Source organism: Thamnophis sirtalis, unplaced genomic scaffold, assembly GCF_051295495.1.
Source record: "Thamnophis sirtalis isolate CommonGarterSnake01/CBP01778 unplaced genomic scaffold, rThaSir2_p1.2 scaffold_6, whole genome shotgun sequence".
Taxonomy (NCBI): domain Eukaryota; kingdom Metazoa; phylum Chordata; class Lepidosauria; order Squamata; family Natricidae; genus Thamnophis; species Thamnophis sirtalis.
In genome coordinates, this window is record NW_028261386.1 from 121,420,668 (window position 1) to 121,438,985 (window position 18,318).

Sequence of the window (18,318 nt, forward strand, 5' to 3'; positions counted from 1 at the left end):
CGTAATGCGCGAGCACTGTGCATGTGCAAAAGGCAGTGCGCAGATGGGGCACGTGCGAGCTCACATTTGCAAATTGGTAGGGAAGATAAATGAATCCCACCGCTGATTATCTGTTCAAGGCCAAATGAGCAATAACTAGGAACACTTCTACCCATCCATGTATACTGCCTTGAACCTAACAAAGGAAGATTAATCTGTGTATACTTAAAGTCACTCTAAAAATACTGGTACATATTTTTTTTTTACTGTATTGGTCTGGTGATGCTCTCTGAGCACCAAGAACCAAATAGTTCAACCCAGAACAACAGATAGTTTTTCTCCCTTCTCCCCCCCCCCCATCTTTCTTCACCTTGCTCAAAGTAGTTAATTAAACATCTTGTTTCTTTGTGGAAAATGTTTAAAAGGTTTATGGAAAAAAGGGACACCAAGAATGCTGTGTGAATTCCAATTTCGGAATAGCTTGATCAGAAAATACTTGCTGCTCTAAACAGCAGTAAAAATCGTTCAAGCCGGGGAACTTGACCGAAACTTTATAATGTTCTAACTTTAACACTCAGATACCTGCTGATGGCACTGAATTTATTCAGAAGATTTATAACCCTGATAATCAGTTCTGTCCCACAAGTATAATTATTTAAACACTAAAATGAATGTCATACTTTAGGGTTGTGTTCAGATTTCTGGCTAAAGCTTTCTTCTTTTTAAACAACTAAAATAATATGCTTGATTTGAGAGAGTCAATGAACTAAAGAAAAGCTGAATTGGATGTCAGCTTCCAACTGAACATTCCATATTGAAATGGGGCAAAAAAAATCAATGGAAAAAATATACCCTGATTCTTTACTGATACACGGCTTCTGTTCTCTGCAGATTTTGTTTTTCAGAACTGCCTCCAAAAGATGCAAAGAAATCTATGATATCTCTGCTTTTCAAAACTATGTCAGAACATTGTGCAAACTGCTCATTAAGGGCACCTTGAAGGCCTAATAGATTTTGCAAATATTTCCTTATTGCCTCGAGTCCTGAACCTTTTCCTTGTCCCTCAGAGAAAGAATTTTAATGTTGCTCCTTTCCCTTTTGCATGCTGAAAACCGTCTGTAATGCACACATTCCAAAGTTTTGAATTAATATTTTACTTTTCAGATAGTAACTTCAAAACTTTCTTAAAGTAGTTCGTCTTCTGAGCAAGCTGTACTAATTGTGCAATTATAGCGTTAAGTAATCAGTGAAAATTGGTAAAAACCCCGAGTGTGATCCTGATTTTCCTACTACGATAAGTCTAGTTTCTTTTTATTTTTGCTCTGTGAGCCATCTGTGTGTGACTGCCTCCGAAGGACATCTTTGAGACTTTGAAATTTGTAGACATTCCTCGTGCAGATGATTTACCTGCTAGGAAGACTAGAATTAAGACTAGCGCTGTGAGAAGTGCGGGACTAAGTGGGCCTGGAGTCCGATCCACCAGGGCACTGCTCATGTTCTTATCTTCCAATATGTTTCCAGATGCTGAAATTCAGATTAGCTTTATTCCTTCTATTATCTTTAGGCAACCTTGAGAAAGAATGATCATATGCAACTTGAATACTGGGGTAATTAAAAGTGCTAACAAACACTTTTCCTAGCTATAAAGCTGCACGCTTGTTCCAGGGGACAGAAGGTTATGGGGATGTGTTATGAAAGTCTTAGCCAGCAAGCCTCTGGATAGCTAACTTCCATTTCCATCCATTAGATGGGATGGGGAACGAAGGCCCCTTTATGCCTCATGGACTTCAACTCCCAGAATTCCTGGCTAGGGAAGTCAGGAAGGGGCCATCGTTCCCCATCTCTGATATAGAGAATTATCCTTCAGTTAATTAATCTGCAAAAGAGCCGAGGTGGCGCAGTGGTTAGAGTGCAGTACTGCAGGCCACTTCAGCTGACTGCTATCTGCAGTTCGGCGGTTCAAATCTCACCGGCTCAAGGTTGACTCAGCCTTCCATCCTTCCGAGGTGGGTGAAATGAGGACCTGGATTGTTGTTGGGGGCAATATGCTGACTCTGTAAACCGCTTAGAGAGGGCTGAAAGCCCTATGAAGCGGTATATAAGCCTAACTGCTATTGCTATTGCTAAAAGCAACAGTGTGCTTGACTGAAGAAAAGGGTGAGAAGGTTTTCACATTTTTTGACTTTTAGATGCACTTGTACACAGATTGTGAGGAAAATGGATCCTGCCATGCTTTCCCTCAATTCATTCTGGAACATGGAGGAGGGAATATATTTGCTTTGGTGACGGACCAGAAATGTCTCTCACATGACTTATTGCACGGGTATCAAACTTGTGGCATCATATTGCCATCATGTGATATTTTGTGATGTTTTTCCCCTTCGCGAAGCTGGGGTGGGCGTGGCCTGCATGTGCCCCATCGGGCCTGCAGGCTGCCAGTTTGACATCCCTGGCTTTATCTGGTCTGTAACCTAGTCTTTTAGTCCAATAAGGACTGAAAACATATTCGCTTCTACTCAGTTTTTTTAATAAGTTCCCTTATTTGAGCTTTCAGTTGCCTTGGAGCCACACAGAAATACATTTTTCTACATAAAATGATAGCATTTGATTTAACGGGACAGTTCTGTATCGTTGGGAAGGATTAATTGAGAAAGGTCTTCGTTAACTGAGTTAAAAATAATTAAATTATGTAATTATGAAAGTAAAAATGGAGAGTAACGATGTGGATGAATGGTTGATAAAGTTAGTCCTCAAATTTGGGGCTGGAATTTCCATTGCTAAGCAAGGCGGTTGTTAAGTTAATCAGTGCAGTTGTTAAGTTAATCACAAGATTGTTAAGCAAATCCAGCTTCCTCCCTTGTCTTTGCTTGTCAGCTGCGAAAGTCACAAATGGTGATCACGTGACACCCCCCCCCCCAAGATGTTGCCACCATCATAACTACCTGGTGATTGCCAAAAGCCTGAATTTTGATCACATGACCATGAGGATGTACCTAGTGTTGTAAGTGCGAGGACCGATTATAAGTCTTTTTTTTTTCCAGTTCAGTTGTAACTTTGGTTGCAATGAATGGCTATAGGTTGAGGACTCCCTGTTTTAACCCAACAAAAGAAATGTCAAGCAGAAACAAAAAACATGAGAAAAATGAAAATGATAAAAATGTTTTCTGCCTTGGACTCGAGAATATCAAAGATGGACAGTATATCGGAGAAGTGAAAAGGATTAATCCTATGGAAAACCTAGTGACGAGCTTAAATGTCCTTTTATTTTGGTTCAAGAACAAAATAGTTCAAGCTGCAGTATTTTTTAGTGGTAATACATGGTTGTGAAAGACCTGAAAAGAAATGAAGGGGGGGAGGGAGGAAGAGAGAGAGATGCCTTTGAATTAGAGAGGTGCAAATAGCTGCAGAGGTTGCCAGAAACTGCAAGATGAACCAGTTAGTCCTGGACCGTATAAATAACCGCACCCTTCAAACAGAAACACTCATACTTCAGGCATGTGTTATGAGTGGATGATGGATTAGGGGAAAAAACAACTGTTCTTGAAAGACTGAGGGAAGTCGATGAGAAAACAATGGAAGAGGCAAAGTCAGAGAGATCACCGAAAAGCCTTTGAAGAGATACAAGATTATTATCAAGGACCGCAAGAATTTGGCCCAGCACAATTGCACCTGACTAACTTCAAAAATACCGTGTTGGCTCACATGGAAGACTGGTCTCATCCAGTATCTTTTAGGAGATGACCCCATACTTCTAAGAAATTGACACCAGGACAGGAAGGCAATTGTCTTTTTCTGTTGCTGTTCCTCAGCAACCAATATTGACAGGCATACAATGACTTATATTGAGCAACAGTTTACGGGCAAGATTTCATCTTAAGTGACTAAGAGGAGCAAAAAATTAACAATTTGCAATGTGGTATATGTTAGGTAAGCTCCCCGTTGGGAGAGCAAGTATGTTCAGAGAAGCGTTGTGGGAGTTGTGTTGGAGAACACACAAACCAGCATACAGAGACACTGCAGTTTAAATCGGCTTTTACTTTTGTGGAAATAGAGGTATCAGAGTCCATCAAACAGTCCAAGTCATACACGGATACAACAGTCATCAACATCTTTCAGTTAAGGGATAATCCAAATAACATAGTCCAGTATCATATAATCAGTTCAGTACTCAAAGTTTGCTAGCAGTCGCAAAACGTACAATAGCTCACGGCACTCAGATCAGATCAGCCCAGCATCTAACAAAACAGAGAGCTATCAGTCATTCTGGCTCCCTCTTATGGCCAATTGAGGAAAACAGCAACCAATCACATTTTACAGTATGATTTAAAGAAATAGGTACAACATTGTTATATGATTTATATATTGCCAACCCAACCGTTAGATTATATTCCTAACAGTATATTCTCTTTTAAAAGAAATATGGTACTTTGATTGGTTCAGTTTACACATCTCTGTAAACAAACATTCCACTGTTCTTAAAGTCTAACAATAGCGGAGTTGAAAGGGTCTTTGGAGGTCTTCATCTTGTTTTGATTTTTCTTCATCTTGTTTCTCTTTTGTTTCATTTTTATGTCAGTCTTGTTGGCTATCATCATCAGAGTTTCTCGGTTCAATCTTCTTTTCCATCTTTATTGGCTTTTAACTACTTATCAGAATTATATAGCCTGCACCAAAGACAAATTCCTTGTGTGTCCAACCACACTTGGCCAATAAAGAATTATATTCTATTGCTATGTATCTTAGTCTTGTAGGACAGTGGTTCCCAAACTTGGCAACTTTAAGACTTGTGCACTTCAACTCCCAGAATTCTCCAGCCAGCTCTGTTGGAGTCCACAAGTCTTAAAATTGCCAAGTTTGGGAACCACTGTTCTAGGAGATCATTAGACCTGATATTAAACATATATTCAGTGCTCTTCAAAAAAAACACCTGTTAGGTCTCTTATGTATATTCATGAGTGGATGGATGAATGGTAGCAATAGCAATAGTATTTAGACTTATATACTGCTCTATAGTGCTTTACAGCACTTTCTGGCCCATTTGTAATGTCAGCATATTGCCACCAACAATCTGGGTCCTCAGTTTAGTGACCTTGGAAGGATGGAAGGCTGAGTCAACCTGGAGCCCACCGGGATCGAACTCGGTGGGCAGAGTTTGCCTGCAATACCACATTTTAACCTCTGCACCAACAGTTCATGGATGGGTGGGTGGGTGGTTTCTTTAAACTCAGAAAGAACTGTATTTCTGGTTCTGTTTCAAATTAGTATATCAGCTTTTTCTACTGCTTCTACCAACAGGAGGTCATTTGTGGCCATGCTTTGTATTGTTGTATTAGTTTGGGAGGGAGGTACACAGTGGTGGGTGTCAAAAAAATTTGGAACCTCTTCTGTAGGTGTGGCCTGCTTTCTGGGTCCACTGGTGGAACCTCTTCTAACCGGTTTGGTAGATTTGATGAACCGGTTCTACCGAATAGGCGCGAACTGGTAGGAACCCACCTCTGGAGGTATATAGTGCCAGTTTGCCTAATATGATGTCATATTCCGTACTTCATGGCGTATCTCTGGGCATTCCAAACTGTGACCACACACTCCTGGCATTGCACACCTATTGATGAGGAATATTGGGAAACTGATATTGATTAGGAATCAGTGGTGGGTTGCTAACCAATTTACTACTGGTTCACTTGTGCTTGTATGTGTGCGCAACGCTTTGCCACTACCGGTTTGGCCGAACCAGGTCAAACCGGCTGCAACCCACCTCTGTTAGGAATGATGGGGAAAGTGACAAGGCTTCTACTACTTTTATCCTTCTAGCCCAAATTCTAAGAAGAATATCCCACCTGCATCCCACCTGCAGATATCTAAAAGATTGATAAACCTCTGTCCCCCAAAAACCTCCAGCTAATAGGTATAACTGAGGGACAGCAAGGAGCTTATACCAGAAAACTTTTATGCCAAGATATTTTTGTGATGACTTAGGGGTTGGAAGAATGCACATTCATGCAGTCATGAAGAACAATTCTGAGAATCATTAGCAGAACAGTTACCTCATCCTGAGCCAAAACATGATCTCCTGCAGTGTGGCATGTAAATATTTCAGAACATAAAGGAAGAAGACTGAGCCATGTGGGAATTTACAGCGGTTCCTCTCCATGTGCACTGATTGGAACAACTGGAACCACTGCAAAACAATACCTTATGAACCCAATCCTAACAGAGGGTTCAGGATACCATGAGCCAAGGTTCCCCTAAAGCAGTCGGTATCAACCTCAGGGTTGATGAGATTATTTCTTGTTGTTGCTTTTTAATGTTATGGTTGGTTGCACTGTCAGCCAGATGTTAAATCTGGATTTGGCAATTATCCTTTTATTGAGTCTGCCCAAGGACCTGGGATAGGCAGATGTTGTTGTTGGATGTTGTTGAAGGTATTGTCCCATGTAAGCTGTTCCAAATAAAGCTGCTTTTTGCAACTGACTAATGATGATTTTGGCAATGCTGATGGTGTTGAAGTGGCGCTCCAGATGTTTTGGGATTGCATCCAAAGTGCCTATCACTTGTTGGTATTTTGCTTTCTTTTGTCACTGTTTGTCAGCACTCCTCCATTGAATAATTAGGAAAGAAAACCACGAGACTCCATTGATAGAAATCAAGTGTACTTTTACTAATTATAAATGATCAGAAGCGTAGCAAAGCGAAGACTGATTATTTAGGCGCGAAAGCAAATGATATATAGAATAACCCATTCCCCACCCCCTGGCATCCCAGTTACAGTCCAATCATAATTCTCCCAAATGTCAGGTGCGAGATAACGTCGAAAGGCATCACCAAGATGGAATGTCGGTGCCGTTGGCCTTGGTGGGAAACCTCCTCCGCATGCGCAGTAAGACAGGCAGCAGAAACTCCAGAATCTTCCTCCAGCACTATTAGCAGTCCCCTCCCAAATACCATGCCCCCCTCCCCGTTTCAATGGCAGCCGAAGCAGCAGCAAAGCAGAGGCTGACACTGTTCTACTTCTATTTGCAGGCCATTGTATTTTGATTTTCTCCCATTCTTTCTCTTCTCTTCTGCTATCTCCAAGTACTGCGACGTCTGCTATCCAGATTTTGTTTTTCTTATGAACAGTTTTTAAAACCTAATTGTTGGTATGGCAGGTGTTTGAATTAAAAAGTTCCCGAGCACTTTGGCTTCTCCATTTACTATTATTTTATCTATTTTTGTGATCCCATTCAGTTCTTCCTTGCTGGCAAATGGCATTTCTTGCAAATCTTCTGATCATTCTTGGTACCCTTAATGAAAGTACTATTTCTTAAATTATTTTCATATAATGCTTGAGGGTTCGGGTGAATGTATGAAACTTTATAGCAGTTAGACTTATATACCGCTTCATAGGGCTTTCAGCCCTCTCTAAGCAGTTTACAGAGTCAGCATATCGCCCCCACAGTCTGGGTCCTCATTTCACCCACCTCGGAAGGATGGAAGGCTGAGTCAACCTTGAGCCAGTGAGATTTGAACCGCTGAACTGCAGATAGCAGTCAGCTGAAGTGGCCTGCAGTACTGCACCCTAACCACTGCGCCACCTCTCTTTTTATGAAGAGGTTGATGAACTGAAGAGTTTTGGGATGCCTGCTAGAGTCAATGGTATGGAGTCTGATAGGGCCAGGGGGAGCACATCCTTTCTCTTGAGATCCCAAGAAGGATTTCCTACTAGAGCAACCTAAGCCATTGCTGTTCCATGTCCAGACCTGTATCCAGAAAAGGGCCTCAGAAATTCTGTTGCTTCTAGGACCCTCGGTAACTGAATCCTTAACTGTTTTCTGCAAAATCTTCGCAAAACGACGGGGTTTGAGAAAAGCCACTGCAGAATTGATTAGATTCATATAGCATGCTAAGTATAAACTGTAGCTAAGCAGCCACGATGGCTGGATTCTCATTTTACTCTAAGCCAAAACCAGCAAACATTCTGTGGGTTAGCTTGTTGTTTAAGTAGTTTGTAAGAGAGCCGAAATAAGTGTTGTTGTTTTTTTTTAAAAAAAAGACCTTACAACATTGAACACGTCCTTTCTCTGTTTCTTCTCTCAGATTAAAGAAGCTGCTTGAACAGGAAAAAAACTACCAGGCCCGCAAGGACAAAGAGCACACCAAGCGCCTCAATAAGCTAAGAGAAGAACTTGTTAAGCTCAAGTCATTTGCACTTATGCTGGTGGACGAACGGCAGCTGCACATCGAGCAACTCGATCAGCAAACCCAGAAAATACAAAACCTCGCCCAGAAATTGAGAGAAGAAGACGACAAGTTTAAGGTCTTAAATTCCAAAGCGAAAGAAGATGGGCAGAAATTGATAAAGCTGGAGGCTGAGCTTGAGTACAAGACAGCCTCCTATTCTCAAGAGCATGAGGAGATGACTGCTAAATTTGCTAACCAAGAGTCACACAATAAGCAGCTCAGGCTTAAGCTAGCGGGCTTATCCAACAAAATTGAGGAGCTGGAAGAAACCAACAAAGGCCTTCAAAAGACTGAAGAGGAACTTCAGGAGCTGAGAGACAAGATAGCCCAAGGGGAATGTGGGAATTCCAGCTTAATGGCTGAGGTGGAAAACCTTCGCAAGCGTGTGCTTGAAATGGAAGGCAAAGATGAGGAGATCACCAAAACGGAATCTCAGTGCAAAGAGTTGAAAAAGAAATTGCAAGAGGAGGAACACCAGAGTAAGGAGCTGAGGCTTGAAGTCGAGAAACTGCAGAAGAGGATGTCAGATCTTGAGAAGCTGGAAGAAGCTTTCAGCAGAAGCAAATCGGAATGCACCCAGCTGCGTTTGAACTTGGAGAAGGAAAAGAGTTTAACTAAAGACCTGATCAATGAGCTGGAAGTAGTGAAGATTCGGATAAAAGACTTGGAGGTTTCAGAAACCAAGCTGGAAAAGGCAGAATTGATCCTAAAAGACGACCTGACGAAGCTGAAGTCGTTTACCGTCATGCTGGTGGATGAAAGGAAAAACATGGCGGATAAAATAAAGCAGGAAGAGAGGAAAATGGAATGCCTGAATAGGAACTTTAAAGTGGAGCAAAGCAAAGTGATGGAGGTGACCGAAAAGCTAATTGAGGAAAGTAAAAAATTTTTGAAGCTGAAATCTGAAATGGAGGAAGAAGTGTCCAATCTGACTAAAGAAAAGGACGAGTTAATCAACAAGTTAAAAGGTGAAGAAGGGAAGTCACTGCAGCTGAGCTGTACGGTGGATCTATTAAAGAAAAGAATGGATGGTATAGAGGAGGTGGAAAGAGAAATTGCCAGAGGTCGAGTTAGAAAAGGACCAGAAGATAACAAGATCAAAGAACTAACAGTTGAAATAGAAAAACTGAAAAACCGTCTCAAGCAGTTAGAGGTGGTTGAGGGAGATCTGATGAAAACCGAGGATGAATACGATCAGCTGGAGCAAAAATTTAGGACCGAGCAGGACAAAGCTAATCTTCTTTCCCAACAGCTGGAAGAAATGAAGCTCCAGATTGCTAAAAATAAAGCAATAGAGAAGGGAGAGGCGGTGAGTCAAGAAGCTGAGCTGAGGCAAAGGTTCCGGGTGGAAGAAACTAAATGCAGGGACTTGACAGCAGAAGTCCTAGCTCTTAAAGAAAAAATCCACGAGCTGATGAACAAAGAAGACCAGCTTTCCCAGCTCCAAGTAGATTATTCAGTCCTCCAGCAAAGGTTTCTGGAAGAAGAAAGGAAAAACCAAGCCATGGGACAGGAGATGCTGAATTTGACAAAAGAGCTCGAGTTGTCTAAGCGCTACAGTCGCGTCCTGAGGCCCAGCACGAATGGCAGAAGGATGGTTGATGTACCCGTGACATCGACTGGGGTACAAACTGATATGATGAATGGTGAAATGGCAGAGGAAGAAACACCTGCTGTGTTCATTAGGAAATCCTTTCAGGAGGAGAACCACATCATGAGCAACCTTCGGCAGGTTGGGCTCAAGAAGCCCAGTGACAGGTCGTCGGTTCTTAACAGGTATCCCCCAGCTGCAAATGAGCTGACCATGAGAAAATCTTGGATTCCTTGGATGAAAAAAAGAGACAACGGTTGTCAGCCAACTCAAGACAAAGGAGCCAGGATTCAAACCAGCCCTGAGCGTCCTGGGGAAGTGGTTCTTTCTCCAAAACAAGGGCAGCCTCTTCATATTCGGGTGACACCAGATCATGAAAACAGTACAGCCACTTTGGAAATCACTAGCCCAACAGCCGAAGATTTCTTCTCAAGTACCACTGTTATCCCTACCCTAGGAAATCAGAAACCCAGGATCACCATAATTCCTTCTCCTAATGTCATGTCCCAAAAAGGGAAAAGTGGTGAGAGCTCAATGGGTCCAGAGAGAGCAATGTCACCAGTGACTCTAACGACTTTCTCCAGAGAGAAATCTGTAGAGAGTGAGATGTCACCGTTCATGGAGAGGCCCATGTCCCCAATTCAGATCATGACCTTATCTACCTCTGCAGCACCCACAGAAATTACTGTGTCCCCTGAGTCACAGGACATGACCATGGGGAGAGCTGTGTTTAGAGTGACGCCAGAGAAACAAACTGTCCCGACTCCGGTCCGACAGTACAATCCAAACGCAAACATTATAACAACGGAGGACAATAAAATCCACATCCACTTAGGGACTCAGTTTAAACGCTCAGCTAGCGCTGCTCAAGAAGGAATGAGCCCTGTAATTACTGTCAGGCCTATGAATGTAATGTCAGAAAAGGAGAATTTGACCGGGACTGTCCTTCGGTCCCCCAGGAATAATGTATCCTCAAGATCTGGAGCAAGCAAAGTGACCAGCACCATTACTATTACTCCAGTTACTACTTCATCCACACGAGGAACACAGTCAGTGGTAAGCGCTCCAGGCTCATTTGCTTATTCGTATGTCTGCACAGTGTAGGGAAGAGTGGTAGTAGAGTTGGAGTCAATTTGTGGTCCATGGGCTCTTGGACCACAAACAACTCTCTTCCAGCACCTCATTTGTGGCCCCTGATTAGGTTTGGGTTTATTATTCAAAATTCTCACCTGTAAGTTACACATCCCAAGTCTCCAAATGCCCAAAACTCATTGGTTTGGAAATTGATTTTATCCCTCTTTTCGGGATGTCTTTCATAGAAAGAGGGACGCTGTGGCTCAGTGGCTAAGATGCTGAGCTTGTCTATCAGAAAGGTCAGCAGTTTGGTGGTTTGAATCCCTAGTACCGCGCAATGGAGTGAGCTCCTGTTACTTGTCCCAGCTTCTGCCAACCTAGCAGTTTGAAAGCATGTAAAAATGCAAGTAGAAAAATAGGGGCCACCTTTGGTGGGAAGGTAACAGCGTTCCATGCGCCTTCGGCGTTTAGTCATGCCAGCCACATGACCAGGGAGACGTCTTCGGACAGCGCTGGCTCTTTGGCTTTGGAAGGGAGATGAGCACCGCCCCCTAGAGTTGAGAATGACTAGCACATATATGACTAGCACATATATGCTAAACCTTTACCTTTACCTTAATCATAGAAATGGGTCTCTTGAAGACATTACTTTCCTATCCTTAACTCATAACTTCCCAAATCCAAAAAAATGCTCCTTAATTAATTCCCAAATAGTGGTTGTTGGGGGCTGTTTTTAAACCAGGGAGAACTGTAAGGGTAGGAGTGGGATTGTTTTTTTAATGTAATTGTTTTAAAATCCTTATATTTTATCTCCATCCATCTTCCTACAACTTTCCTGCAAGTTATGGTCAAAAGAGACCACCGGCCTTTCCTTCCACTACTAAATAGAAGGGAAGGAGAAAGGGAGCATCTGCGATTTTAAATAATTCCTTGAGTATTCAAAACTCAAAGTTATCTCATTTAAAAATTTGCTGTTGAATACAAGTTGTTATTCAAGCCTTTATTCTTTATACAAATATTCTTTAAAATATTTTTCTCATTGAGTCTTTGAATTATGCGGGAGATGTGTCTCTAAGATAGATAGACGTCTTGTTGTGGCTCAGCAGGAGCCTTTGGAGTTGCTATCAGACTCCGACAGTGAGGGGCCCTATGAGTCAGGCCTGGAGGAGGCGGAAGGCCCTGGACAGGGTTCTGACTCCGAGCAGGGCTCAGAGAGACTAGTTGGTCCCCAGGTAATGACTGAGCCTTGGATCAGTGAGAGAAGCTGACACAGAAACCTCCTGTGAGTTGTTTCGGGATGCACGCAGGAGAAGGGCTGACCGATGTAAGGAACAATTGAGGACTCACAGGAGATGATAACGAGCAGCTGTGGCTCGTTAGGATCTCCTCCTGTGGATAAAAGACTGATGGTGCCACGCCCTGGTGGCAGAAGTCAACGTTCCGTTCCTGTTCTAGTGATTGTCTTGTTCGCGTTTACTAACTAAGAGAGGCCAACTTGGATAAGTGGTTTTGAGATAAGAGAAGCCGGGTTTGCATTTTGGTGTGACTTTCTGCCAGAGCTATTAGGACTTTTTGCCAGAGCTAATTATCTTGTTTATTTTGGGCTCGCAGCCAGCAAGAGCCGGGACTGATAAAAAAACAATAACATTCCTTTGAACGTTCTGTTTGGGTTTCGTTTTGGAATGGACAAGGTGGGGGTCAGAACAGACGTCCAACCTGTTTCCCTCCCTTTTCTTATTCTCCAGATTTTAAATTGTCCTCTGTATCATTTTATAGGTTTGTATTTTTCAAAAGGGCGCAACTGAATCAGGATTTTCTTTTCTCATGAAAATATATGACATGGGAACTAAATGCTGCTTAGCCCAGCATGGAAATCCCATTGTGTTTAATAAGGATAATTCAGTTGTGGTTTCGTTACTCTTAAAACACTGAACACACAAGGGCCACATCAGCCACCTACTAGGACAGTGAAGATGTGTGTCAAAGTGACAGGTCTATCTGTCTACTTGGAGACCACTGCACATCTCACAGAACATGTTAGAGCTGATTTATGGTGGCACCATTCTAGACTCATATTTACTAGACTATGAGTTCTTATTCTTGCCTACATACTTAGGTTTTACTATATTATTTTAGTGTAGGAAAGAGAATGCAAAGACAAGTGGAACATACGGAGAAGAGATCTTACTTTACTTGAGGTTTGTGTTAATTACCCAACAGAATCCCAAGATTGCAATCTTGTTCTCAGGTAACTATTATTAGATTGCAATCTTGGGATTCTGTTGGATAATTAACACAAACCTCAAGTAAAATAAGATCTCTCCTCCGTACGTTCCACTTGTCTTTGCATTCTCTTTCCTACACTAAAATAATATAGTAAAATCTAAGTATGTAGGCAAGAATAAGAACTCATAGTCTAGTAAATATGAGTCTAGAATGGTGCCACCATAAATCAGCTCTAACATGTTCTGTGAGATGTGCAGTGGTCTCCAAGTAGACAGATAGAGCTGTCACTTTGACACACATCTTCACTGTCCTAGTAGGTGGCTGATGTGGCCCTTGTGTGCTCAGTGTACACTGCGCTGTGGGGAGGTTTGGGAGAGGAACTGGCAGGCGAAGTGGCACTCTCCTCATACAGCTGTCCCATCTTTGCTGCAGTTGCATCTTCACAGGTGTGTATATACTCAGGTATAATATACAGGTATAAAAAGACTTCCTGATGGGCTGCTGATGCAGACCTACAGTTCCTCTCCTGGCAGCCTGCAAGTGAAGCTGCCCTCTCCTGCCACTACACATAGGCAACTGTTCTGACCCCCTCCTCCATCCAGTAATGAAAGCCGAGACAAGCTTAACTAGAATGTACTTTTAATAGCAAGAAGCCAAAATCTCGGTGGCTGAAAGCCAAGCAAACAAACAGATAAGGACCTTGGCAGCAATTCAGACAAACCTTGGCAGCAATCCAGCCTGCCAAGTTAGTTACGTTCTCTTTAGTCAATGTGTTGACTTCTTCAAGAGGGGCGTGTCACAAGCAGTCTTTTTTATAGTCTGGAGAGGAGCCTAATGATCACCAGCTGAGCGCAATTACTTCCTGTAATTGTGTAATTGTTCTTGATGCCGAGTAGCTCTTCGATGGCGTGCATCCAGGAACAATTGACTGCTGGTTTCTGGATCACTTTCCCTTGTCTCCTCCCCACTGGTCCAACGCTCAGGCGCCACCTGGTAGCCAACCAGTCTCTCTGCGCCCTGCTCGCAGTCAGAACCGTGTCCAGGGTCCTCCACATCCTCCAGGGCTGACTCATAGGACCCCTCGCTGTCGGAGCCTGGTGGCAACTTCAATGGCTCCTGCTGGGCCACAACAGGCAACCTTATAAGCTAAGAGGTACCACCTCTACCCCATTTCTTATCCTTGCAGGGAGGTGGGAAACAAGACTGTTCAGCTATGTGCGTGTGTATGTGTGTGTGTGTGTGAGAGAGAGAGAGAGAGAGAAAGAGAGAAGACACGCTTTCCTTCCTTTTCTTCCCATGTTGCTTCTGTTGCATCCTGGGTAGAATGTCTCCTTTGCTCTCGGATCTCACATTGGAGACCTGACAGCAGAAGATGAGTACAAAGTGGGAAGTTTGTTGTTTTTCCCACCAACTCTTTTTCATGAGCACTCAGTACAGACAAGAGCCCTCTCTGCCTTTGAGCTGTGGTAGAGAAAGAATTGGAAAGGAAATCAGGCCTTTTGATTAATTCCCATTATTTGGAAGTGGGATGTTGGACTCTTTCCTCAGTAATGGTTTAGTAGCAATGACCGGATTCTCCTCTTTCCTGGGGAGGCTGGGAACTACCGGTAACCCATGGCTGAAGGGCTGCCAGCCCTGCCCTGCCCTACGGAGCGTAATTTCACGTATACTGGTATCATCCCAATGCCCCTTTTTTCCTGGAACGCTGGAAGGTTAGGCATTAGGAGGGAATGAAGCCAAGAATGGTGTTTTAGCCTCCCAGCAATGCTCTGAAGTAGACTAAGCTCGGAGGAATGAACCTACATAGCTGACATTCCCAAACCCGAGTTCCCCAACCCTATCCTCTTACTGCTCCCAGCATGTCTTGCCAGTAGACCAGAAACAGCAGTCTTTGATCTTGGCCAGCTGGAGTGCTCAGGCATAGAAGTTGCTGAACTGTGGCTATTAATGATTAAGCTGCCAGAAAGATTCTGCAAGTGCTTTTTAGGATATTTTGCTCTAGATCACTAATTAGCATCAGCAAAGCTTCCTTTTTTTTTGTCTGGAATTTTGATTGGAGGGCTGGCTAAGAAGTTTTGAACTTCTGCTTTCTTTCTTTCTTTCTTTCTTTCTTTCTTTCTTTCTTTCTTTCTTTCTTTCTTTCTTTCTTTCTTTCTTTCTTTCTCTCTCTCTCTTTCTCTCTCTCTTCCTCTCCCTCTCTGTCTTCTCTCTCTCTCTCTCTCTCTCTCTCTCTCTCTCTCTCTCTCTCTCTCATCTTGCCTCTAAGACTAACCATTCAGATATCTGACAAATGAGGTTCAGGTTAATGAAACATAGGCAAGCTAGTTTCCATATGGAATTAACTTCATGCAGTAGAAATATAGCCGGTTATTATTGTTCTTGTGAGGATTGTTATTATCTTAAATATTTCAATATAAGTATATTAGAATATAAGAAGGATCTTGACAAACTTGAACATTGGGCATTATCTTAACAAAATGAAATTCAATGGTGAAAAGAGTAAGGTTCTACATTTAGGCAACAAAAACAAAATGCACAGATACAGTATAGGTGGTACCTTGCTCAACAGTAGTAACTGTGAAAGGGATCTTGGAGTCCTAGTGGACAGCCATTTAAATATGAGCCAGCAGTGTGCAGCAGCTGCCAAAAAAGCCAACACAGTTCTAGGCTGCATATACAGAGGGATAGAATCAAGATCACGTGAAGTGTTAATACCACTTTATAATGCCTTGGTAAGGCCATACTTGGAATACGGCATTCAGTTTTGGTCACCACGATGTAGAAAAGATGTGGAAGAGAACTCTAGAAAGAGTGCAGAGAAGAGCAACAAAGATGATTAGGGGACTGGAGACTAAAACATATGAAGAACGGTTGCAGGAACTGGGTATGTCTAGTTTAATGAAGAGAAGACTGGGAGAGACTTAACTGTAGTGTTCCAATATCTCAGGGGTTGCCACAAAGAAGAGGGAGTCAAACTATTCTCCAAGGCACCTGAGGGTAGAACAAGAAGGAATGGGTGGAAACTAATCAAGGAGAGAAGCAACTTAGAACTAAGGAGAAATTTCATAACAGTTAGAACAATTAATCAGTGGAACAGCTTGTCTCCAGAGGTTATGAATGCCCCAACACTGGAAGTCTTTAAGAAGATGTTGGATAGCCATTTGTATGAAATGCTATAGGGTTTCCTGCCTAGGCAAGGGGTTGGACTAGAAGACCACCAAGGTCCCTTCCAACTCTGCTATTGTATTGTATTGAGTTATGGGTATTTCGTGATGCTTGAAAGTTTGTAAAGGCAGTTTTATTCTTTCTACTAATTAACTTTTCTAGGCTGGAATGTAGAAGATGAAAAGTTGCTACGAAGTTCAAACAAATACTTTATGCTCAGTCTCTAAAACAACTAATTAATTCTTTACCAAAACTTAACTGGTGGTTCTCAAAATCATGTCCACTTTAGAGCAACCAGTGGAACCACTTGTTTCCAGAGGTGGTGGGTGCTCCATCACTGGTGATTTTTAAGAAGAGATTGGACACCCATTTGTCTGAAATCTGTAGGGTCTTCTGCTTAAGCAAGGGGGTTGGTCTAGAAGACCTCCAAGGTCCTCTCCAACTCTTGTTATTCTTCTCACTAGGTGATTTGAGCTGCACCTCTGGTCATTTTCAACAATGCCTGTACGCAAATGTAGTTGTTTGGAATATTGATACTTGGAGAATACAAGACTAATTAATGATGATTACTTTACAGTGAATCAGATACTGTCAATGTAAATACAATTAAGATTATATTTGCCTTCTTAACAAGTTTGCAAATTGCAACAAACTCTTTTTGGATAAAATGAATGTGCTGTGTAGATGTAATGGTGCCACCACCACTTCTAATGAATGGACGCTATCAGCTTTAAGGACATTGCTTCCTCTAGTGAGTTTTTTTCTTTCTTCCCCCCAGGTTTCCTGGGAAAATTAGCACCCTTAGTAGAAGCTATGATCTCTAGTATGATCTACATTTCACCAGGCTTCTGTTTTTTTAGGACAAACTTCCTCAGATAAAGTGGTTATACAATAGATACGTATGTCTGCAGCTTAGATGGACTCTGATGAAAAAAAAATCTGTGAGTTTTTTCACTCAGGATTTTGGATGTTCTAAAAAGAGTTTGATCATAATAGGAATACCAAAGTTTTGGGAAAAGGCATTTAAGTAACTCGCTAATCTGGCAATTTACAGATGAGCTACCAAAGCTGTTTTGGCCACATTAATTTCCTTTTTAACTTTTGTAATATGGGGTTTTTGTTTTTAATGTTTTACGCCTCCCTGATTCCTTTGGGAGAAGGGTGGCGTATATATGCAATAAACAAACAAACAAACAGCAGGGAATTCTGGGAATTATAATCCCATTATGTCAGAAGGATATCAGGTTGGGAAAATTCACTCTAAATGCTGCTTTAGTCCAGGAATCAATATTATTTTAAAATCCTGACGCCATGTTTTTTTGTATTGGTTTAACTTCCCTCCTTGAATGGAGATGGAGATCTCTTTGAGGAAAGAATGCAAGAAGAGATAAATAAACATCAACCTGGAAGAGAAGACAGGCTGAGAAAGAAACTCAAGATGAACTTGTCTTGATTCTCTTTGGTCTAAGAAGAGGCAGAGGAAAACCCTTTTCAGTTTTTCACGATTCTGTTATTGTACCCCACAAAAGTAGAGTTCTAGTAGTTTTTGTGATTTCTGTTTCTTGACCTGGCTTACCTCAGTGGGTTAATATCTCCCCATATTTCCCAGCGTTCCATTACGTATGGTATGTTTAAAATGTTAATTTCAATGTAGGAGGATACAGTGCCATTTGTGGGAGTGGCAGAGACCATCTTGCCAATGTTTGCATAATTTGTACTAGATTTAATGAGCCGAGGTGGCGCAGTGGTTAGGGTGCAGTACTGCAGGCCACTTCAGCTGACTGTTATCTGCAGTTCAGCGGTTGTAATCTCACCGGCTCAAGGTTGACTCAGCCTTCCATCCTTCCGAGGTGGGTGAAATGAGGACCCAGACTGTGGGGGCGATATGCTGACTCTGTAAACCGCTTAGAGAGGGCTGAAAGCCCTATGAAGCGGTATATAAGTCTAACTGCTATTGCTATTGCTATTTGATCAGCTTGCTGAAAGAAGTTATATTGCTCTTGGGCTGAGTGCCCAGCTACAGTACATCAATGAAAATTGAGTCTCTAAGTATATTTATTATG

The 18,318-nt window shown here is 42.2% G+C and overlaps 1 protein-coding gene across 3 annotated transcripts in view; it reads left to right on the plus strand.

The window, feature by feature from the left end:
- FILIP1 (filamin A interacting protein 1) overlaps positions 1–18,318 on the plus strand; it is a 101,748-nt gene that overhangs the window by 72,492 nt on the left and 10,938 nt on the right. For all 3 annotated transcript variants that reach the window (XM_087718855.1, XM_087718856.1, XM_087718857.1), the window contains exon 5: positions 8,056–10,846. In XM_087718855.1, coding sequence (XP_087574981.1) covers positions 8,056–10,846 — 2,791 coding nt within the window. The remainder of the gene's footprint in view (positions 1–8,055; positions 10,847–18,318) is intronic.